Genomic DNA, 24,821 nt, shown 5'->3' on the forward strand with positions numbered 1-24,821 from the left:
TATCGTTTTGTTCTGTAGGAGTCATTTTCAAGAGTCGTGCAAAAAGGATTTCATGATCTTTTTAAAAAATTAAGCCAGGTCTGAATCACTTACAATTGTCTTAAGTATTGAATTACATGGCTAATACTTGTTAGGGTCTATACTTATCCATTTATTTTAGTGCAGAAACATGGCATTTTGCATGAATCATACCTTAATAATGCTACATTTTTGTAATTTTGATACAAACTCGTATCTTTAAAAACGAAAGTTTAAAGTTAGCTCAATAGTAGACACAGTGACAGTGTCAAAATACTTTTAAGTGCTTCCTCTAATTTCATCTGGCAAATTTCATGGGAGAAATTTCTTTGCAGAATTGCTATTCCCTGATAAATATTTCTATTTTCCATTATTAGTAAGAATTATGAAGCAAAAATTTGCTTATATTGACTCAGAATTAAAAATGAATTTTTCCCAAAGGATCTTTTTTTAAGGACTGCTGGGCAGAATATTTTTACCACCCACCCCACCTCCCTTAACCCTCCCCCCACCCCGCTGCCACCACTGATTAAGAGAAACTTATTCAGGATTATGTACCAAAAGATAAGAACCCCTATGAACATAACTTTTGCGCTGTCAGAAACAAAATCAGAAGCAGCACCAGGTACGAGGGAAACACACGTTTTTCACTTTATACTTCCTCATGGTTCTCTTGGATATCCTCTGGAACTGCTTGGAAGACTGAAGGATTTCATCCCCTAGAAATTCACACTGTTGAAGCTCAGCGTGTCTTTGGGCCAATAGCTTCATGGATTTATCTGTCACTGCTTCTATGAGGTCATCCACCTATGACAGCCAGATACAGAGAAATGAAACCATGTGTTAGAAAGCCTTGTCCACACCCAAAGGTGGCCTGATTTTTCCTGAGAGATAAGTTCAGGAATTGTTGGACGTTTACAAGTCCCAAAGTATTAATCTAATTCAAGTCACAGCAAACAGAGCTTGAAAACATGCATTTACCACCCAGTGGTAAAGAGGATCTCATTTCTTCTCAAAAGAAGCCCATGTGTGTGCCTTCATTTTAACTGAATTCACTTAATATTTATTAGGCACACAGCACCATCCTCGGTGCCCTCAGCAATCCTGTAGCCACTCTTGAATGCCCCCCACTAACGTTCCTTCATGCTAATCATTAGTTTCATCCCACATCCGCGCTGTCAAGCAGGGCTGTGCATTCAGTTAAGCCTGGCCCTCTGATGCTTTTGAAACACCAAAGTAAAAGCCTTTGTCCACTACCTGCATTTGAAGCTTTCCTACTGTCAAATCTGATTTTCGGAGGATGTTTTCCGTGCTATGTTTCTTTTTTTTGAATGCTGGAAAGCGTGGTCTCTTTTTTGAGGAATACGGAACTATCATAAAAATGCAAAAATACATCAGATTAAGAAGTGCTAACATGATATCTGTGACGGTGCTTAAATGAACATTCTCACCTTTGGGACATTCTCTTATAAACTGGACATTCGCCACATAACAACGTCGAGTTGGAGGTCGTATTCATATTATTCTCCACCCCCCAGGTGTCTCCTTTGTGCCCAGAGCTCGCTTTGAAGAGATCTATAGGGTGCAGAGAAATGAGATTGTCTGGTTCTAAGAAAATACAGTGTCAGGAAAAAAGCAGGTCATTTGTAAGGGGAAGAAGAAGAAATTGCTTCTGCAGCCGCTGAGCACAGAGTGTGGGGCTGTTGTAGACCAGTGCCCCAGAAAGCTCATTATCACTGGATCCAGTTGTTAATTTGGTCTCGTTTCTGCAGGTTTCCTTATTTTCATGACAGGCATGTCTCCAAACATAAAAAGAAAGCTCTGGGTTCTTTTCGCTGCATGCCTGATACTCTTCCCCTGGTCCCTGGCTTGCTGGTTACAAGTACCTGTGCTATTGGAAATCATTCCTAGGTCATGGCTCCTGGCTAATATGCCCTTTTTAGTCTTATTGGGTTCACTCTTCCTTCCCCTTGTGCTTAGTAATTAGCATCAGGACTATTGTGAGGGCTACACAAAGTAGGATGTGGGACCACATCTGGGTCTTGCCCTTTGCCTGAGTTTACAAATGAGTCTGCGGAACCTCCGCTCTGCCCTGCCAGCTCACCCAGGCTCAAGTGTCACTGGCAGAATCTTCCCCAGTCCGTCCAGAGTATGACCCCTCTTTTTCCTCTCTCATAAAACCAAGTGTTTGGGGGGCTTTTTTTTTTTCTATTAAGCACTTGGTAATTACTTAAGTTATTTCTGTGTTTGTTGAATACCACTATTAAAAAGTCAAATGCCTTGAAGGGTCAGGCAGGGTTTGCAAAACAGGCTCACTTGGGGCTGGTGTGAACTGGAGAGAACACGCCCTCCTGCAAAGGGGGCAGGCCTCTGCGCCTGCTGCAGTTGCCCCAGGAATTGTGGGCCCAGTGTTGCCAACTCCTCCTGTTTTCCAAAAGGAAGTTGAAAATCCAGATTTCTGTTTGAATTTTTTCTAATTTTGAAATGTGGGCTATTAATTCAAATATACTTTTGAGAACATTCTGAGAGCTAACAGTACCATAGTTTAATGTCCATCTCCTCTATCAAACTATAAGTTCCACACAAACAGGACCATGACCTTGGATCACCTTTATAGCCTCCCCAAACTGCCCAGCACATAATAGGAGTACGATAAGTGCAAACTTAGCACAAAAGAGGTAAAATTCAAAACTAATATTGGTGCACTCTGGCAGTGACGCTCTAGAGCAGCACTGTTCGACAGAACTTCCCACAAAAATGGAAATGTTCTTATCTGTGCTGTCCAGTACAACAGACACTGGCCATATATGTTTACTGAGCACTTGAAAGGTAGCTACTGCAGCGAAGGGAATGGACTTTAATTTTAATTAATGTAAATAGTCACACGGGGCTATTGGCTACCATATTGGACAGTGCAGTTAGTACCTAGCATAGTAATTAGGACTAAGCACTCCAGAGCCAGGTCTTCTGCTGTTTGAAGCCTGGCTCTTCCAATTATCTGGGCCAATTACTTAACCTCTCGTTGCCACCCCTAAAATAATATCCTACTTACTGTAGTAACCTATCGCTCTCTACCTTATAGGGCTGTCGTTAAGGATTAACTGAGTTGGTATTTTTAAAGCACTGAGAACAGGGCCTGGAACACAGTCAGCTTTAAGTCAATGCTTATTATATCTAAAGTAATGATAGTATTTCAGGGTTCTATTAAAAAGATAGTCTGGGCAATTTAGGCTAAAGCTTGATAAGTACAGGTAAGTACAAGCTTTGGGTTGGAGAGTCCTGGATCACCTAGTGCTGTACTGTCTGTACTGTACATATGGCTATTTGTATTCTAGTTTCAATTACAATGACATAAACTTTAAAATTCAGCTCCTCAGTTGCACTGGCCACATTCCAAAGTCTGAAAAGGCCACACGTGCTAATGGCTACTATTTTGGACAAATGTACACTTGCATCCTCGCAGAAATTCTATTGGGTTGATCTAGAGAATTCCTCTCCACGTGTATGCATGATAGGCCAGGTGCTAATATACTAATGAGTCTTGATATCTGAACAGCTGACAAAGTCAATATAAAGCTGTAAACGCCACTGTTGCCCAGATTGTAGCAGAAGCTGGACAGTTTGAGCTCAGAACTAGAGGAATCAGAACTGGAAAGTCTACATTCTGTGCCCTAAATTCTGGGAGTGGAGACACACAAGTAGCAGCTTTAAATGCTTTATTATGAGGGACTTGCAGTGGCAGAGAACTTGGTTTTTACAACATCCCTAAACACTGACTTACTGATAAGTCTTTAGAGGCGAGTTTGTTTTAGCATTTTACCTTCTGCAGTCCTGAGGGAAGGGATGTCACAGATAACCGCTTGGTGGTTCTCCTGGCTCGGAGGAGTGTATTTCCTTGGGTTATCTCCTCTGTCTCTGCTTCTACAACATCAAGTTGTATAGTTGCTTGGAGGGAAGGGGAAGAAAAAAACAGACAATCTTGAAGGATCACAGTAATAGACACATGCTCCCTATTTGAAAGTCTCCTGAAAAGCCAGCATCACACGCTGTCTCAGTGGCTTTTTTCTTTGGGGTTAAAAATTAAAAATGGATTTGTTTTGCTGAAGCTTACACTTTCTCCTGAACATTTGCCTTTTCTTGTGGTCATGACCTCAGTGGTCACCGACCCATCTTAACAAGGTGGTTACCTGTCTTTGAGACTTCAGTTTTGACCTCTGTTGCCTTTCCCTGTAACTCTTGTGGAATTCGGAAAAGTAATCCTCTAATGTGTAAGACAATCCCTTGAGTATTTGCTGTTGACAAAAGCCAAGTTTAAATCTACTCTGCAGCAAAGTGGCACAAAGCTCAGCCATTCACATACCGTCTTAATAGTTTTTCCCACATTCCAGGAACCCCGTGAACCCTAGAGCCCTTAATATTTTTCTCTATCAATTCAATTCTTAACACAATAAATGTACTTATAAAGAAAACTTAAAACGCTATCATAAATCAAAAACCAATATCATAAATATAGGCACTGAGACTCGTATGGTAAAACCAAAACCATGTTATTGCCTGGAGAAGGCACTAAACTTGAGGTTACTCTCTTTTTTACTAAAACAGAAAAGGGCAGGAAATGAGGCTTTTTCCTTGCTGTAGTCAAAGGGATCGACAGGGTCATTTGGAAAAAGGGTTTTGCAGCTTGTTCCGTTTCAGCGTCTTCAAGCTGTGCGCAGCACCTAAAATCAACTCAGCTGCTTTAGGTCCATTGATAACCATATCTAGCAGCCGGGGTTCCTCATCTCAGTGACTGGTGGCTCCACCTTCAAAGCAGATGCTCAACCCAGGGACCCTTCCTTCTCCCCTGCCACTGTCCAGCTCACCCCCAAATCTTGCAACTTCTACCTATGAATATTTCTCCCTTGATCTCACCATCCCCACTGCCACGACTCGTCCAAGCTATTACCATCCCTTGCCTGAACGAATGTAAGAGCCTGTTTATTGTTCCTTCTGTATCTCTTCTTGCTCTCCTTCGATCCAGTCTCTACCCTGCAGGCTCAGCTACCTTTAAAAAATGCCAATCAGATTATATAAATCACCAGCTCGAAAATATTTGATGGTTTCTTATCACCCTTAGGAAAAGTTAAAATTTCTTAACATGGCTTACAGACACCCTTACCACCTTATTCACCAGCCTCTCCCTGGCTGGATTACTTTAATTTCTTAATTACGCCCAGTGCTCTCTTGATGTTGGAACCTGAAAGTGTTCTCCCCTCTTCCTGGGAAACTGTTCTCACCACTCTTTCCTTATCTAACTCTAGTTGTCCCTCAGATCTCATCTGAGTTGATCCTTCCACAGAGAGGCCTTTCCTGAGCCCCCTCCCCTAAATTAGCATCCGTGATGTCTACCCATAGTGCCTTCTGCTGCTACTTTGCATCAGAGGTAATTATCTGCATAATGCTGGAATGTCCCTCTGTGCTGTAACTCCAGGAGGGTAGGGACCATGTGTGTTCTATCTGCTACTCTATCCCTAATAGTGTGGCTGGCATATAATAATTACTTACTAAATTTTTGTTTAAAAAGTGTAATGAGGGTCAACAGGGATGAGCAACTGTCTTTTGCTCACAGCTGAGGGTCAGAATGTTTGAGTGGAAGCCTAAAGGATGGGCAAGTTTCTTGGGACGATCTTAGTGCAGAGATTTGTTATTCCAACTAAGATGAAAATAAGCCAATGCATGGGATGAGGGGAAGATTTTGGTCCTCTGTTTTCTGCTGGACTCTCCAACTCCAGCCCCATCAGTATATAAGCATGTCCTCTTTGCTATTTTTAACAGAAATAGGCAGGTCAATCCATACCAGGTAATTGCTAGATGCTTGGATCCTTGTAATGGTGACTGCTTTTTCCGGAAGAGAGAGTTTGTTTGAAAGGGCAATCAGTCAGCTGGAAGCCATCATTTTTGTTTTTTTGTTTTTTTTTTTTTTCCTGCAAAAAGTATCCACTAGGCTTGCAGCCTTATAACCATGTGAAATTTGAAGGTATGTTTGAATTTCCTACATATACATAAGGACTTTATATGTCTCTGGATGCTGTGCTATAAAGGGTATTAGAAACCTACAAAGGATATTCATGGCAGTGAAGCTCTTCTGTATGATATTATAATGAGAGACACATTACATGGTAGGTTTTTCAAACCCACAGAAGTGTGCAGGGCGAAGAGTGAACCCTAATGTAAACTATGGACTATACTTAATAATAATATATTAATATTGGCTCATCAACTGTAACAAATGTACCATGCTAAGGCAAGATGTTAATAACAGAGGAAACTATGGGGGTAGGGTAAGTAGAGAGAGAGGTATATGGGAACAAATTTCTGTATTTTCTGCCCAATTTTCCAGTAAACCTAAAACTGCTCTAAAAAATAAGGTCTATTAATTTTAAAAAGCTACAGAGGAGAATGCAAATAGTAGTAGTATCATTAGTCATCACTCATGAGGGCCCCCCCAAAACAGCATCACCATGTTGCAAAAAAGACAAAGTTAACCGTTCAAATGCTGATTGATACAGCCACTGTGGAGAACAGTATGGAGATTCCTTAAAAAGCTACAAATAGAACTACCATATGACCCAGCAATCCCACTACTGGGCATATACCCTGAGAAAACCATAATTCAAAAAGAGTCATGTACCAAAATGTTCATTGCAGCTCTATTTACAATAGCCCGGAGATGGAAACAACCTAAGTGTCCATCATCGGATGAATGGATAAAGAAGATGTGGCACATATATACAATGGAATATTACTCAGCCATAAAAAGAGACGAAATTGAGCTATTTGTAATGAGGTGGATAGACCTAGAGTCTGTCATACAGAGTGAAGTAAGTCAGAAAGAGAGAGACAAATACCGTATGCTAACACATATATATGGAATTTAAGAAAAAAAAAATGTCATGAAAAACCTAGGGGTGAAACAGGAATAAAGACACAGACCTACTAGAGAATGGACTTGAGGTTATGGGGAGGGGGAAGGGTAAACGGTGACAAAGCGATAAAGAGGCATGGACATACATACACTACCAAACGTAAGGTAGATAGCTAGTGGGAAGCAGCCGCATAGCACAGGGAGATCAGCTCGGTTCTTTGTGACCGCCTGGAGGGGTGGGATAGGGAGGGTGGGAGGGAGGGAGACACAAGCGGGAAGAGATATGGGAACATATGTATATATATAACTGATTCATTTTGTTGTGAAGCTGAAACTAACATACCATTGTAAAGCAATTATACTCCAATAAAGATGTTTAAAAAAAAAAAAAAAAAAGAAGTAGCCATTTGAAAGTCTGCCTCACTCCTTTCTCCAGAAACAAAACAAAACAAAATCCCACTTTGGTTTGATTTTCTAATATATGTGTATGTGTATATGCATATACACATACATATGCCTATGTGTGCATCTGTATTTAAATGAAAAGTAGCTTTAGACTGATGAGAACGACTGATTAATTGGACTGGGAGGGACCTCAAAGATGATCTAATTCAGAGCTTTTCAAAATGCATGTACATATCAGTCACCTGGGGGTCTTTCTAAAATGCAGATTCTGACTCAGTAGACCTGGGTGGGGCCTGAGCTTCTGCATTTCAGAATATGGCTCCCAGGAGATGCCATACTTGGGGTAGCAAGAAAAGCCATCCTAATTTCATTTTTCCTCTTGGCCTTGACGCAACATAACCATATGTTGCCTTTGATTACCATTCTGTGAGAGCTTTCTCATTCTTGGTTTGGTAAACAACTTGGGCGATGGAAGTTCCTTGACAATTCTAGGAAGAAGGCTCTGCGTATTTGAAAGGAGGGTTTCCTTAGGGTTAGTGGAGCCCTCTCTGCTGACACTTGCTGGCCTTGCTTCTGTACTTGTGTGACAGCATCCTTCCCCCAAAAGTCTTCACTTTCTTGACCAAATCTCTTTTCTGATTTTGCTGGCTTTCATGAAATTCCATGTCACTCTCATTGGATGATTCCTCTTTGGGGACCAACACATTTTGTTTTACTAAGTTGGTAGACACAGCTCTATGCCATCTGAACAAAAGAAAAATAATTTGCATCAAGGAAATTGAAAAGTTAAAAAAAAAGGTATCATTTAAATCATTAAAATCCACTGCAAATGTGAAAAAATTATACAGTTGAAAAAAATAAATTTGAAGACCCAAATCACAGAAGAATAAAGCCAAAGCAACTACTTGGCGTTTTGTTGCCAAACTCTAGAAGTGCATTCTGGACACTATCTCATTTAATCCTCATAGCAGGTAGGTTATATTATTATCTTCATTTTACTAATGAGTAAACTGAGACATAGAGAGATTAACTTAATTGACCAAGCATAGAATGCAGATTTTAATCTTGGTTTGTGGTTGTTAAATTATATTACCTCATATTGGCAAATTGGAGATCTTATTTCAGTAACGGTTTGAGATAGTTTTTGCTGGATTTAGTGCTTCCCAGGCTACAGTGATGAGAGATGAAAGAGTCTGATAGGGTAGTCAATAAAGAATATAGTCTCCAAGGTCCCATAAACACTGCATTTACATAGAATACTCATTTAGAGAGAATAATTCTAAATGCATTATTTCCAAAATTCCAAATAGTCATATAGCATCTTCATCATTTTTGCATATTTTAGTAAATAGGTAACACTTAATAGACTTCTACGTGTTAAACACTCATCTAAGTTCTTTCATATGTATTACACAATTTAATCCTCCTACTGTCCTCTCCATTTCACAAATGAGGAAATTAAAAGTTGGAAAGATTAAATAACTTATGCCCAGACAATCTGACCCCAAAGTCTGTGTTGTTATCCTCTGTGCTAGGTAAATATCACCCATTCCATGATACCCTGGATTTACCTAATATTCTTCCTCCATTAACTGTTTTTTGTTAGTTTCCTCCAAAGCAACAATATCTATAAAATCCCAGGCATTTTAAAAAACTAACCTTTTTATTTCGAGATAATTGTAGTTTCACATGCATTTGTAATAAATAATACAGGGAGATTCTCTGTGTACTCTTTATCCAGTTTCCCCCAATGGCAAACTCCTGCAAAACTAAAATACACTGGCACAACCAGGATATTGACACTGATACTGTCAAGATACCGAACATTTCTATCACCACCAGGATCCTTTGTTTTATAGCCACACCCACTTCCCACTCACCCCTACCTTTTCCTTAAACCCTGGCAATCACTAAGCTGGCCTCCATGTGTATAATCTATGTCCTTTCAAGAAGGTACTATAAATGGAATCATATAGCATATGGTTGACCCTGGAACAACGTGGGTCTGAACTGTGCAGTTCTACTTACATGCAAATTTTTTTCAATCGTAAGTACTACATGATCCAAGGTCAGTTGAGTCTGTGGATGTGGAACCTTAGACACAAAGGAACTGCAGATATGGAGGGCTGACTCTAGGTTATACATGGATTTTTGACTGTGCAGATGGCTGGCATCCCTAACCCCTGCTTTGTTCAAGAGTCAACTGTAAAATCTTTTGGGGTTTACTTTTTTTATTCAGCATAATTCTCCAGAGATTCATCCAGGTTGTTGTGTTTATCAATATTCTATTCCTCTTTATTGCTGAGTAACATTCCATGATGTGGACGTACCAAACTCTGTCTAACCATTCACTCATTGGAAGACATTTGGGTAGTTTCCAATTTGGGGCCGTTATGAATAAAGCTACTATAAACATGTGTGTACAAGTTTTTGTGTGAGCATAAATCTTCAGTTCTCTGGGTGAAATCCCAGGTTTTATATTATATTATGTTACATTATATTTATAATACATGTAATACATATTTCTAATGAGGATATAAATAAATTCATAACTATTAAAAACATTTTTCATATACTACTTAAACTATGTCAAGTCCCACCAGTAGCAAAATACCAACCTCCAGAAAAACACTATTCTCAATTGAACCTAAATCATTCAGTTTCTCTGTCATTATGCAGGAGAAGTAGTTCAGCCCACTAAATAGTTCAGCCCAAGCACTGGAGTTAAGTGGTTTGGTTCAAACCAGCACCATACTTCCTAACTGTGTGATCTTGGTCATGTTATTTAACATCTATAAGCTTCAGTTTTCTCATTTGAAAATAGGTATGTCGTTCTCAAGAATGTACAAATAAAAGAAAACAATTTATGTGCTTGGAACCTGATAATACATTCAATAAATGATAGCTTTTATTACCATGTGAAACAGATCTGTGTGGAAAAAATTTAAAAGGCAAGAAGGGAGTGCAAGCTAAGAGGTCAAAAGAAGGGAGCCCTCATAGGCTAGCAGCCTCCTTTGTGGGACCAAGGACGTAGAGTTATGTTAGTTGTACATACACACACACACACACACTCACAAGGTGGTATTATTCACATTCATTATAGTTGAGCATATAATACAATAACTTTCCAGCAGAGGGCAGTCAAGTGTCCTGAGGAAGGGGTGCCATATTCTAATTTGCCCAAAGGTCATTTGCAGGCCAAGACTAATTTCCCATGGACCCTTCTGAGAATCTTTTAATAAAGCCATCTGTTTCTACTACCGTAAATACACATACACATGGAAATACAATTCAGGAGGTTCAGGAACCCCCAAGGCCGTCCATGCAACCCCTCAAATAAAAAGCCCTGCCCTAAGCAGTTTCTGAATCCCTAGAATGCCTCTCCCATTCCCATCCCTCCACCCTTATTCCCAGTCTATTTATAACATAATTAACAAATGTAATTTTGCTCCAGAGCCTAGGATAGAACTGCTGCCATTGCTGTTATGAAAACAATCCTTTCTTTCCTAAGCTTTTAGGTATCTTGGTTGGTTGTGAATTTATTTGGTTGTATTGCCTCTCCTTTTAACCCCTGTTTCTTACTGAAAGTGGAAATCTCTGCAAAATTTCATTTTGCCTGTGGAAGTTCAGAAGTCTGATCTCTGAGGCTTCAGGTCTCATGAAAACACCTCATTTCTATCTATCTAAGCTACTGCTCATGAACCTGGTAAGAAAGAAGACACCCTGCCCTCAAAATTGGAAAATAATTCATCTCACTGACTTTCCAAATTAAAATGTATTATTTTTGGAGTATTTCATGCTTGTCTTCATGGTTTTGCCATTGGCAAGAAAAATTAGGTATAAGACAGTTTTTAGGTTACATTAAAGAGCGTGCACATGGGTGAAATACAATTAGCATGTATTTCAGCAGCCAGAACTGCTGGAAGAGGGAACAGGAAGAGCATTGCTCATGGACTCCTCTTGAAAAATGCACTATTGAATTTTCAGAATAATAGTATTTGCTGTCTAAAATTGTGAGACTGACATATTAACTTACTGTCTGCTTATTTTAGTATAATATGCAACATTAAAACTCAAATTCAGGTAGAAAGGAAAGGTTTTCCCCATTACAATGAAGACTTTTCTAATCACAAAATGAAGCTTCCGTTGTGGCACTAGGTTCTCTGATCCAGTGTATAAATGCTGTCTCCTCCTCTAATCCATAGAGCCTTCATTTCTGAATGCAACGCTTAAAAAGAGATGCTACCTTTTCTAATCATCACGGTGAATACTGGTCAATGCAAAAATCCAAAGAATCTCACTCAAGAGAGAAGAAAATGAGTCCCAGTTTCCTACCTTTCAATCCCTTTCCTTTTGAATGAGCCATTTCTCTTTCTGGGTTGCTGAAATCTTCGGTACCGGCCAACTCTTCCGTAAGCAACCTTAAAGGGCTCTGGTGTATACAGGTGGGGATGGTCCATTGCTATCAACTGCACCTGTGGTAGCTGTTTTGGATTTCTTTAGCTCTTGAGCTCACAAACTTCAAAACAAAATCATGCAGTGAGTGACTGAGGCGCTTTTAACTTCTGGGCTGTTTGGGGTAAAGTACGTAGGAAATTTTTGGAATTGCTTCCTTATTCCCTTTAAGGTGTTAGAGACATCATTTGTTGGACCGGCCCTGTTTACCACTTCACAGAGGTCACCAGCGATGCATTTGACAGAGCGGTGGGAAATTCCCTTTTCTGTTGTGAACTTCTGGGCAAGGCAGAGGCAGAACAGGTGACCTGATTGTCTAACCACTGCCATTTGGGTTGGTAATAAAATAATCACACACCAATTGATTATCACAGTCAGGTGTGCATGTTTGAATTCCTAAGAGGGCAGAACCAGAACCAATAGGAATTCCAATGATCCCAGCTTTTGTTAGATTTTTCAAGTAGAGCTGATGAATGCTCTCTGTCAGGTTTTTATTTGGCCTTCTCACAGTTCACTTCCAAGGGCGATTTTATTATATCTCGTATTTTGTAGTGATCTCTCAACACACGTGGCTGAGAAAGTTGAGTCCACCGCTCCCTTTAACATTTGCTAGTTTATTTCCCGGAGAAGAGCAAATTCTGGCTGGGTTTGAACTTCCCACCACAAGGTGGCAGCAGACACTAGGATTTATTCCCATCCTTCTCTGGTGCTTTGAGTTTTTCAGTCTGAACTTAACTAGAAGCTAAGAGGGAAAACTCTAGAAAAGTGTTGGAAGATACAAGGATTACTCTGTTTGCTGTGTTTGCGCTCATCAGTCATCTGGAGCTGGCTTCTCAGACTTTCGTGTGCACGGAAATTACCTGGGGATCTTATTAAAACGCAGATTTTAATGCAGTAGTTCTGCCTGATAAGATCATTGGGCCAGAGAGCTCAACAAGATAAAAGAGTTACTTGCGAGGATCTGTCTGCTCCAGGCAGATGAATCAGCACGTACCAAAGCCCTGAGGTGGTAGGAGTCTGATGTCTTTGAAAATTTACAAGATAGTCAGGGTGGCTGCAGCAAAGAGATGGATGGATGTATCTGAGGAGCTGGAGAGATAGGCAGGGCCAAACCTGCTGGATCCTACAGAACAATTGAAAGATTTTGGTCTGGCTCTTCAGAATAATGGAAAGTAATTAGAGTTTTTGTTTTGTTTTGTTTTGGCCGTGCAGCGCGGCATGCAGGATCTTAATTCCTCGACCAGGGATCAAACCCATGCCTCCTGCAGGAGCTAGTCAATACATATTTATTCTGGGCAGTGAGGATCCAGTGTTGAGCAAGACAACTGGAATCCCTGTGGAAGCTCCTAGACTTAACCACTGAACTGCCAGGGAAATCCCTATTAGGGTTTTTCAATCATTAAAATTTTAAAAATAGAAAATTAAAAAAATTTAAATTGTGGTAAAATAGACGTCATATAAAATTTACCATTTTGAAGTGTACAGCTCAGTGGCAGGAAGTATGTTCACACTGTTGTGCAACCATCACCACCACTGTCTCCAGAACTTTTTTTATCTTGCAAAACTGAAACTCTATGCCCACTAAACAATAACTCCTAATAACATTTCTGTCTCTATGAATTTTTTTTTAATTGGAAAAAAATTACATTTTGGAAGAACTCACCACATAAGGTGATAGAATTCCAAAAATCAAATTACATGAAAATATACATCACAATTTCTTCATACAATTGGTGAGAAAAATCTGCTGTATAGAAGAGAGACAACAAAATAGGAAGGGCTAAGGAGAAGGATATGAGGATAAACAGCTTTTTTATTTTTTAAATTTCTAAAAATAAATAAATTTATTTATTTGTTTGTTTTTGGGTCTTCGTTGCTGTGCACGGGCTTTCTCTAGTTGCAGTGAGAGCTTTGGGGTCAACGTGCTTGTGGGCAGCATACAATTAACTTCTTCCACCTGGGGGGGTGGGTTTCAGTATCTGCAGAACAGCTCAAAGGACATGGCTCCGAATATTATCTATAGACCCTGGGGAAGAACTAAAGGTCCTTGACTTTGTTTAATGGCCAAAGTATTATTATTTTGTCTTGCTTGACTGTGTTCCTTTCTTTCCCCATTTTCTCACTTCTCAGATTAAATTTATCCTTTGACTAAAGTTTTTCTACAGACAAAAGGCGGGTGGGGTTCTATTCTGAGAAAGCCTCATGGGGTCCTGCTTGGTTACAGGAGCTAGTCAGTACAAATTTGTTCCGGGCAGTGAGGATCCAGCGCTGGACAAAGCAACTGGAATCCCTGTCCAGGACTGACACTCTAGTGGAGGACACAGATACCAAACTTATTAATGAATTGATACAACGTTTCAGACACTGATAAGGAATGCCAGGAAAAAACTAGGTGAACACTGTAGAAAGTGACAGAAAGTGAATGCTTCTGCCAGAGCGATCAAAAAAGCCTCTCCAAGAAGTGACATTTGAGGTAAGACATGCTGCATTGAAAAAGGACACAAACTATGGTCAGATCTGTGCTCCAAAGAAAAGTATTCCACAGATGGAAAATTACCAGAGCAAAAGTTCTGAGGTAGGTGGGAACTAGGTCATGTTTGAGGACAGGAAGGAGACCAAGGTAGTGAGAACACAGGTGACAAAGGAAGGCAACGTTAATGTTTGTGTTTTAAAAAAGATTGCTGTGTGCCGCTTGGAAAATGCATTGGAGAGGAAGAAGTATGGTGGCTGAAGAGGTAATCGGTCAAGGATGGAGATGCTGGTGGTTAGGCGTGGAGTGAGGTAGACGTTTAGGGAATCTGGAAATATTTAGGAGGTAGCATGCTGAAATGAACTGGGTGTGGGGTGTGGTGAGAAGACAGAGGGAGATACTAGACTGGGAAGTCACTTTGTTCCAGTAGCTCAAGTCTGAGATTGGAGTGGTTTAACTAAATAGTGGGTAATGGGGCTAGGGAGAAGTGCACTGATTCAAGAGTCCCCCATATGGCTACTTTTCTTTTCCACCGTCCTTCACGGGATATGGCTTGGAGTAAAACCCATACAATCATTCCCTAGACATTTGTAAATGTCCCTTTAAAAAGCCAGAGCAGGGCAAAGCTTGGTCAAAACACAACACCCTTGTTCTTAACATCATCCTTCTATTGAAAATATCTGAGATCACATAAGCCTATTTAGGTAACAACATGTGACTCCTATTCAGATAGCAATTGATTGAAACCACTGAGTCTGGGATTGCAAACACGAATGCTCATGGGCCGAGACAGGGAAATGGGAGAAGCTGCGCGGTGTAACAGGGAGGCGCGGCAACTGTGGTAAACCGTAGGGTGCTGGACCAATCAAATGCTCTTGGAGTTCAAATTGTAAAGGCTCTTCATGCATTTAAAAATGTGGCCCGCAGGTCCTATTTAGCCTGTGGGTCACCTATGTGCTGGCCCCAGAGATCTTTTCATGTAAACTCTCCATTCAGTCTTAGGCCAAATCTTGGAGTGATAAACACATAGAACAAGGCAGGACAATGTGTCTTAGTGCAGTCATTTAAAAACTGAATCCTTTTGAAAATGAATGAAGAGTCCTCACTAATTCTGGCCACCCCAGGGTTTGGGAGGCCTTTGCATGTAGGGGAAAATAAATCGGGGACTTTTTCTCTTTGCTCAAGAAAATCTTCTTACTGGAGCTTTTGCCCATTTGAGAGAAGAGGGTGTCACTTTACAGATCACTTAGCAAGAATTGTGCCACGAGGAGGTGTATACTGGGCGCCCAGAGACAGGATGTTTCACCAGAGGACTCCTTACCAAGAGGTGCCACTCCCTAGTGGTCAGTGAAGGCTTGGGCTGAAGCAAGTGGCTTTTCAAGAAATGATGCCTTGTTTTCATTTGCTTTTTGTGTTGGTTGCTGCCCCAGGTTGGTATCTATAACTTTAGACTCATCTCCTATAACTTTTTTTTTTATAATTTTAAAAAAGACATCTATTTATTTATTTATTTTTGGCTGCGTTGGGTCTTCGTTGCTGCATGCGGGCTTTCTCTAGTTGCGGCGAGAGAGGGCTACTCTTCGTTGCGGTGCGCGGGCTTCTCATTGCGGTGGCTTCTCGTGTTGCAGAGCACGGGCTCTAGGCGCGCAGGCTTCAGTAGTTGTGGCGTTGTTTGATTTTTTAAAAAATGAGTATGTATTACATTAAACTAAAAAAAAAAACCCAAGAATTTAAAAATTAATTATCCAAACTTTGAATGCATAATACCAAGACATTTGTATAAGTGATTTTTTTTCCCTCACTGTTGCATGGGTTGATTTCATAAAAAAACTCAATTGATGAATTTAGCTATTTGCTTTAGAATCAGTTGCCTCTGGAACAGGATAAAAGCCAAACTGTTATTATTGCCAACAAAAAGTCATGTAAGATATGTTAAAATTCTAAGAATAAATGATGGGTGTCTTAAAACTGAAAAAGTTCTCTAAGGTAATTTCCAGCTTCTTAGTTAGCCATGATTAGACTTGATACTTCCAATAAAAATGAATAATAATATTTGGAAAAACAACAATGAACTTCTATAGCTGTGCTGCTCAATATGGTAACCACCATCCACTCATGGTCATTAACCACTTGAATATGGCGAGTCTGAACTGAGATGCAGTTTAAGTGTAAAATACATCCTGAATTTTGAAGACTTAAAGTGAATAAAAGAATATAAAATATATTATTAATATTTAAAAATACTGATTATATATTTTAGTGATGATATTTTGAACCCATTGAGTTAAATAAAATATAGTATCGAAATTAATTTCACCTTAATAAAAAAACTTTTAACAAAGTAGTTACTAGAAAATTTTAAATTACATATTAGACAGGGCTGTTCTGTAGTCCTCGAAATTCTGTAAACGGAATTTTTCTTAAGGTATGGAATACTCTACTTGAATCCACTACTCCTGTCTTATATATGCATCTCTCTTTTTGAAATTGAAATTACAGATGAATTGATCACATCAACTCAGCAGGTGGGACATTTAGTAAAGTCAGGATCTAATGAAGTCTAAGAAAGACTTTATTAATTTGTTCTGTTCTGCTATTTTTGTGTGTTTGGGTGAAGATTTTTATCTTAAACCTGGGGTCACAAACTATAGACTCTCAGATGCATTTGGTGTCCAGCATGTTTTGAATATTAGAAGAGTTTACATAAAAATCTCCATTTTAGGATCCTCACAAAAAATAAGAAGATCTGGCAACTCAGCATACATTCCCATATGAGTTGAGTAGTGGCTGCCCTGAAACAAGCTTTCAGTTTCACCACAGTCCCCACTACGCCCTTATGTCCTACGCCCAGGTGTTGGACATTATATTACAATTTCCACTAAAAGAATTCAACCAGTTGTTTTTCACATCTTCTCTTGTCCTTGGGTACAAATATGTAGGCTCTTCAATCTCCATCATTCTATGAAGTCACATGCCAGGATTTTAAAATAGCTTTCAGTAATTTTTCACAATTTCTTCCTATGATCCAGCTATGGGCCTACCACTATTTTTATACTTTTTATTTCGAGTTACTGATGTAATTTCACAAAATGGAGCATTCATTTTGTAATTATTCTGACTGGAAATGCATAATAAAATGCCAACTCTACTTGTTTAAATACCAGTTTGATGGATGCGTTGATATGCTCCTAAAATAATTGTCCTCTTTCCTAGAAATTATTATATATTCAAGGTATTGAGCTGTTTTTCAGAATATACCTTTAGTGGGAAACTTAGTATTCCCAAGTTTCTCAGCACATAAAAATACATTGAAGAACCTAAAATCAATTCATTCTTTAATGTGATGGCAAAGAGGCATCGTCAAATGCAGAAATGCACTGTTGACATGGCCCAACCTGTAGAATTGAATAGAAAATCTGAACCAATGAAATGACATGTAATTGTAAATTTTCTAATGCATACAGTGTCACAAAATAATAAGGTCTTGATAAGTAGGTCAGTAGTATCTAATTGAGCTACTTCAGTTAGCAAAAAGGAATCATTTTATTCATTTATTCATTCAACAAATATTTATTAAGGGCCTACTATGGCCAGACACTGTTCTTGGCCCCATCATATCAGAGGCCTAAAGAAAGTGAGTAAACGGGAAATGTGGCTATCCAGGGAAGATGCTTTTGGACAGGGAGTATGGTCAAGGCAAAGGCCCTGAGGCAGGACCTGCTTGATATGTCTAAGGAACAGAAAGGCTTGTGTGGCTTGAGCAGAAGGGAGTGAAGGCAAGCGTAGAGGAATATGAGGCCAGATAATAAATGGAGACATCTATCATGTGGGGCTTGGAGGCCAGCATCTGAACTTGGCTTTCACTCTGTGCGAGATGAAAAGCTATTATAGGATTTTGAGAAAAAACATGGTGTTACCTGATTTCAGCTTTAGCACATTGTCACCTCTGCTCCGAGTTGCTCAATCGTGTAAAATGTGCGTATCAATATTTTCTAACATTATCTAAATAGCCCCCGTATTAGTTTTCTTTTGCTGCTGTAACAGATTACCACAAACTTGGTGGTGCCTTAAGACAGCATAGATTTATGACCTCACAGTTCTGCAGTTAGCACTCTGACACAGGTCTCACTGGGCTAACATCAAAGTATTGACATTCATCATACCTCCTTCTGATTCTCTTTTTCTGCCTCCTTCTTCCACTTTTAAGGACCCATGGGACTATATTGGTCTCATCCAGATAACCCAGGATCATCTCCCCATCTCAAGATCCCTAACTTAATCACTCTGGCAAGGTCCCTTTTGCCATCTAAGGTAACATATTCAGAGGTTCTGGGGAATAGGAAGTGGGCATCTTTGGGTGAGGCCATTACTCTATCACAACTCTCAAGCACCGTACTTTGCTAAATAACCACAATCCCCCCACCCCAGCATACACATATATCCCTCATGGAGTGCAAATTTCAGCTATGGAGAAAAAAATTCTGAATAAGACTTCGAAATGCTGTTCCAGAGGAAAAGTGATGAGCAGAAGTTTAAAGTTTTCCATTTACAGATTTCATGCTTCTGAAATTTTCAGATCATTTCTTAATTGTGACCTAAAGGACACATTTGGAAGCAGAAGAGAATCTGTTGATATACGAAAGAGGATGGTGGAGTATCTATGACTGGAGAAAACCTTGCCAACATATTTAGAAATAGATTCATGAAATAACTGAGTCAAGAAAGTCTCCTTGGATGGAGACAAAAGAAAAAAAAAGAAAAAGAGAGAGAGAAGCATTAATTCTCCAGCACTTCAGAGTTAGAGGGCGTCATCAGACAAGGTGCAGCGGCTGGCAGACAGAACTGGGCTTGAGTGCACTGAAGTGGTAAGAGCTGAAGGGAAAAAGGAACAGGGCCAAGGCACTGAAACGGCTTCCTTCCTCTTCCTGGAGACATCACACCTGCTATTAGGCTGGGAGTGCCTGGCGTGGGAGAGAAGAAGCAGGTAAAAGGCCCTATTCATCATTGTATGAGAGCATTCATACACATATTCTCTTACTGTGAATGACCACTGCAATGTCTTTTAAGTTTTCTTGTTCATTTCAAAAAAAAAATGATACAACAATACCTGGTCCCCCTCCCTAGCACTTGATAATTGCCTGACCAACTAAATTGAAACAGAATTTTAATTTGAGAGTGGAGAGGCAAGAGGACCTGAATTCAGGGCACTGTCTTATTCTTTCCTCTTTCCAAAGAGGTTGTTGAGAGTCTAGCCTTAGTCTACCTTAGCTAAAATCTTCACCGTATGAAGAGGCCCAGCTGAAATTCAAGGGCAGCAGACAACAAATAAAAGAGAGGGAAAGAAGGAAAGATAGAAAAACAGAGTTATACTCCCCAGTAGGGAGTATAATGGCTTCTGTCTCTCAATGTATTGTGACTTCCAGCACTGAGTAATTTCCTGGCACTGCAGAGCTAGATAGAAGTTGTATCGAATAATGTCATTTAGGAAACTATTTTTACTCACATTTCATGCATCCTGTCTAATAAAACTTATAATGAGTTGATGTAAAAAGCAATCCTACGTTTCCCATGAGAGTAAATGGCAAATCTTTGTTAAAATAATGGCCAATAATCTAAATCACTTATCTCTTAAATACAGTGATCTGCTCCTTGGTTTAGTTCAGCCAACGAGGCTTCTAATCAAACAGCAGTTGACTTCCACCTTCAGAGGAGGTGAGTTGCTTTCCCAAGTGGTCACGTGACCAGTAAGAGACAGACCTGGGATGTAAGTCAAGGTCTGCTTGGTTCAAAAGTCCATTTCTGATGTGGTCCCTCTCTTTTCTCCCCAGAACTAGTAGTAGTTTGGTGAGGGCCTTCTCAAAAGTTGAAATTCTGAGGACGTTTACCTTTCCCAATTTTTACCCCAAAGGACTTCACTCTGAATCATGAACTCATCTCTATCATTTAAGAATATGTGATTTGGATCCATCAAGTTTGGGGTTCAAATCCTGACTCTACCACTTATTAGCTGTGTAATTTTAGGCCAGTTGGACTTTCTGTGCCTTAGTTTTCTTATGTGTGACATGGAAGTGATAATAATACTACCCCTTGCTCCAGAGCTATTGTGAGGATTAAATGAAAAAAATTTATGTGAAAGAATGTCCTATAAATGGTCATTAATATTATTTATTATTCATTCAACAAATACATAGCAGGTACTCTTATTTAGTGTCCAAAATAGACACATTCCTTGCAGTTAAATTTGTGGTTTCCCGGGGAGTCACACAAGTGAAAGGAAATTATAACACAATGTGTCCAATGTCATGATGGCGTGACATGGAAACACTGAGAAGTATCTAATCCAACCTGGGCAGGTCAGGGCAGGCTTTCTGAAGGAAGTGGTATCTAAGAGGGAACAAAAGAATGGGTAGAATTTGGGGAAGCAAAAAGTATCTTAGAAACAATTTATATAATTATCCAGAGATGATCAAGAGAAATGGAAAGCAGGTCAGGATAATTGGAACAAAGAACGTGAAGAGAGTTTCTCAAAGGTGATACAAGACTAGTGTATGCACAGCATCCTCCTGGTCCCCTCTGTGTTGTCCCCTCCTGTTCTTTTCTTACTGTGGATGGCCACTGTAATAATCTTTATGCTTTGTTGTACATTTTAAAAAACGGTTATATCACATGCTCTTCTGCAAGCAGAACCCAAGAGAAGGGTTCCAGTGCAAGTAGATTTATTTGGGAGGTGATCCCAGAAAGCTCCAGTAGGAGGATAACAAAATGAGAAGTGGAAGGCAGCTAATAAAAAGGCGCGTCATCAAGCATGTAAGCCGTGAGGGCAACCAGAGCTCAGTCCCACTGGGACTCAAGCATCCAATGCAGAAGCACATCTCGAGTTACCAAGGGTGAAGAGGTTGAGCTGTTTAACCACCAGGTCCCTGTTGGCCACCAGTGGAGGGCTGCATCCAGGGCCATGAACTCTCTGGCACTCTGGCTCTCCCTGAGCACAGGCCATGCTGCCACCCTGGCAGAGCTGGAAATGCTCTCAGTAAGTAGCCTTCTGCACGTAGAGGTGGGTATAGATGGAATGGGGGCAGGACACTTAGCATCTGTACACATTTATAAACAAGTTTGGAAACCAAAAAAAAAAAAGAAAAGGAAAGAAAAAGACCAACCCTGCCTAGGAGATAGCTCTCCAGGGTCCCTTGCATTCCTATACATCTTGTAAGAGAAGGTAATGGCTGCTTTGGGACCCCATTATGTATCAGTTGCTGGAAAAATCCAAGATGCACTTATTTTACAGGTGTCTACTGAGGACATCCTCAGACACAGGGCAAGGCAGTGGGGCTCTCATGGAACACTGTCCTTGCCCTCATGGTGTTTACTGCTTTATAGGGAAATATACTTGTCAAGTAAATACTCACAGAAGTATAACACTGTAAGTGTAATAGGAGGCATGGAAAAGAGGCCGACGGGTCTGTGAGAGCACTTAAATGGGACATGTGACTTAGTCAGGCTTCCCTGAGGAAGAACTACATGAGAAGCAACCTTCAGAATGAATAGGAATTAGAGAGAGAGAGAGAACTCCAAGTAGCGAGAACAGCAAGTGCAAAGGCCCTGTGGCAAGAAAGAATATAGTGAAGAGAAGGGACTGAGAGGAGGCCCAAATGACAGGGACTGAAGGGGGAGTAGAAACAGAGACTAGGAGGGAGGGAGACGCAAGAGGGAGGAGATATGGGAACATACGTATATGTATAACTGATTCACTTTGTTATAAAGCAGAAACTAACATACCATTGTAAAGCAATTATACTCCAATAAAGATGTAAAAATAATAAGAATAAATTTAAAAAAATAATAAAATAAAATAAAAGTCCATTCGTGACAAAAAAAAAAAAAAAGAGAGACTAGACTGTAAAGGAGGTGGCGGTAGCGGTGGGTAGATGCTACAGTGTCTGTGAGCCATGTTAGGAAGTCTTGTTTAGCATCCAGTATAATAAAGCTAATTTACCCCTCTGGAGCAAAGTTCAGGCAGGCTTACTGCTCATTTTACAAGGTTTAGGTTTGCTAAGCTCAAGCTTCCTCAAATATGATGCAAAGTCACTGCACGCATACCATTCACATGGACCCCTCAGCATCACCCCCCATGGGACTCAGGAGCAAGGGGAACCATATGAACGTGAAGCACATGTTGTTTGCTGTGCTGGGGGGTAATAAAGTCCTAAAGAGAAATGTGTGATTTCCACCAAAGAGCCTTACTTATTATGTACGGGCATCTGCATTGGCTCCTGGCTTTAACAGGCTCTGAAACCGAGAGGGTGAACGGATGGCTAAATGACCAGCTGTAGTGAATCAGGAGAGGCAGCATGAGATAGTGGGTAAGAGTATGGACTGTGGAGCCAAACTGCCTGGGTTCAGATCCTGGTTTTGTATGTATCACTCTGGGCAAAATGAATTAACTTGTCTGTTCTGATTTTTGTCATCTATAGAATATGGATTTGTCATTTATGAAATATGGATGAAAACAACAGGTGCCTCACAGGCACTATTAAATACATAAAGTGCTTGAATAGTGCTTGGTAGTCAGGTCTCTATCAGTGTTAGTTATGCTACTATAATGGTGATGTGGGCTAGACAGACGTTGATACAAAGAGCAGTCATAACTCAGGAGAAATCCAAACTGAGAAAGCCTGGGATAACCTTTGTCAAGGAGCTAACATTCCTTCTAGAGGACTCAAGGGAAAGGGCATTACATCAGAGGAAACAGCATTAGCGAAAGCCTAGAAGTATAAAAATATGGCATTTCTTAAAGACCAAGTATTAGTACGGCTCGAAGAGTGTGAGGGAGGAAATGGCCAGAGGTGAGTCATGAAAAGGTAGGTGGAATCACATCCTGAAGGGGTCTGTGCATCTCAAGCCTTACCGCTCAGCAAGCAGTTTCCCTAATACACTGTCTCCTTGGCTTGAATTGTCTTGATCTCCTTTGCCTCCCATAGTTTAAGATTCAACCAGGCTTCCCCTTCTCCAGTTAGCCATCCTTGAAATCCACAGCCAGTGTTAGCTTCTTTTCCTCTGTGCATCAGTTAGCATTTTTCCAATTGAAAATAACAGGAACCCAACCCAAAATGGCCTAAGACAAAAAAGAACTTCTTTAAAATATGAACTCTTTAAGAAAGTAGATCTAATATTACTTTAGGTGCAGCTTGATCCGTGATTCAAACAATGTGAAGAGGACTTGGTTTCTCTCTGGTTTTCTCTATATGGTTCCATTCTCAGGAAGCCTCCCTCCACATGGCTGCAAGATGGCTACCAACAAATCCCAGGGCCACATCTTCCAGGGTCATTTCCCAGCATTCCATTAAAAAGTCCTGAGATTCAATCTGATTGGACTGGTTTGGGTCACACATTCACTCTGAACCAACCACTAAGGCCAGTGGAATGAGATGAGATGATTGACTTAAAGTTGGGTTACTGCCTTTCACCTTGGTTGGGAGCACAGCCCCACTAAGACCAGTAGAGAAAGAGGTGGAATTGCAATGCAAATTTGTATTAAAAATGGGACCGTTGAAGCAAGGATGAGAGAAGATTAGGTGGTAGACAACAAATGTCCACCACAGGTTTTATCACTCCTCTTATTACACGGCATTATCGTTCACTGTGCAGGTATTTATCTCCTCAACTAGATGGTGGGTTTCTTGAGGACAAGTGCCTGGTCTTAATTGATCTTTGTGTGCCCAGTGCCTATCATAGCACCTGACACACAGTAGGTGCTCAGTCAAATTTCAGTGAGTGAATGAAAGCTTTGCTAAGTGGATTAGACTTTCTCCTGTAGAAACTGAAAAACATCACCGGAAGTTGTAAGTAAATTCAGAATGAATATACACAGTTTTGAGCTTAATAAAGATAGCTTTATGCCTAACAGACTGGCAAAGTCAATAAAGTTTGATAATACCTAGTATTATAAAGATGTGAGGAAATACACACTGTCAGACAGTGTTAGGGGAGATGCTGGTGACCCCCGAGGTGATGCACAATTAGTTAAGTGGTTGCACCAGTCTCAATTTGTATATGGGGACACAGTGCATCCTCATCTTAATTTTTAAAATTCATTGTTTAGAATATAGTTGTTTACATGCTATTAAAATATCCTAAAAGGAAAATAGATAAAATCCTGTGGGGTAATGCAAAGGTTAGTGGACAGATTGCTGGCCCCAATGCTATCATTAAATAGCTGTAGCACCTTGTGCAAGGTTTGGATCTACAGTTGTCACATCTGCGAAGTGGGATAATGGTACTGTATTCCTTCATAATTTCATCGGGTTGTTAGGAGGATCAAGTGATATAAAATACTCTGTAAAGCACAGTAAGATGCTTTCAAAAAACAGCAAGCAGTTACTGTGGCCGAGGGGAGTGAGCAAGGGGAGTGGTCACATAGGAAGGACTGTAAATCTTATGGGGAATGGCTAGGATTTTAGATGTATTCTCAGTAAGGTGGGGCATCATTTAACAACAGCTGCAACAATGCTGTGTAACAAAGCACCTCAAAACTCAGTGGCACACAACAGTAAGCATTTGTTTCTGGCTCAT

General features: G+C 40.2%; 1 protein-coding gene across 2 annotated transcripts in view; it reads right to left on the minus strand.

The window, feature by feature from the left end:
- Positions 1-24,821, minus strand: part of C10H3orf49 (chromosome 10 C3orf49 homolog) — a 43,326-nt gene that overhangs the window by 2,919 nt on the left and 15,586 nt on the right. Inside the window, exons 1-3 of one of the 2 annotated variants that reach the window (XM_049693763.1) lie at positions 1,470-1,711; positions 1,276-1,388; positions 661-825 (exon numbers count right to left, since the gene is read on the minus strand). In XM_049693763.1, the coding sequence (XP_049549720.1) occupies positions 661-825; positions 1,276-1,281 (171 nt within the window). In that variant the 5' untranslated portion in view covers positions 1,282-1,388; positions 1,470-1,711. Of the gene's footprint in view, positions 1-660; positions 826-1,266; positions 1,389-1,469; positions 1,712-3,838; positions 3,964-24,821 lie in introns of those variants that run through there. The other variant, XM_033424771.2, reaches the window with a different exon arrangement.

The sequence above is a fragment of the Orcinus orca genome, chromosome 10 (genome assembly GCF_937001465.1).
Source record: "Orcinus orca chromosome 10, mOrcOrc1.1, whole genome shotgun sequence".
NCBI classification, from domain to species: domain Eukaryota; kingdom Metazoa; phylum Chordata; class Mammalia; order Artiodactyla; family Delphinidae; genus Orcinus; species Orcinus orca.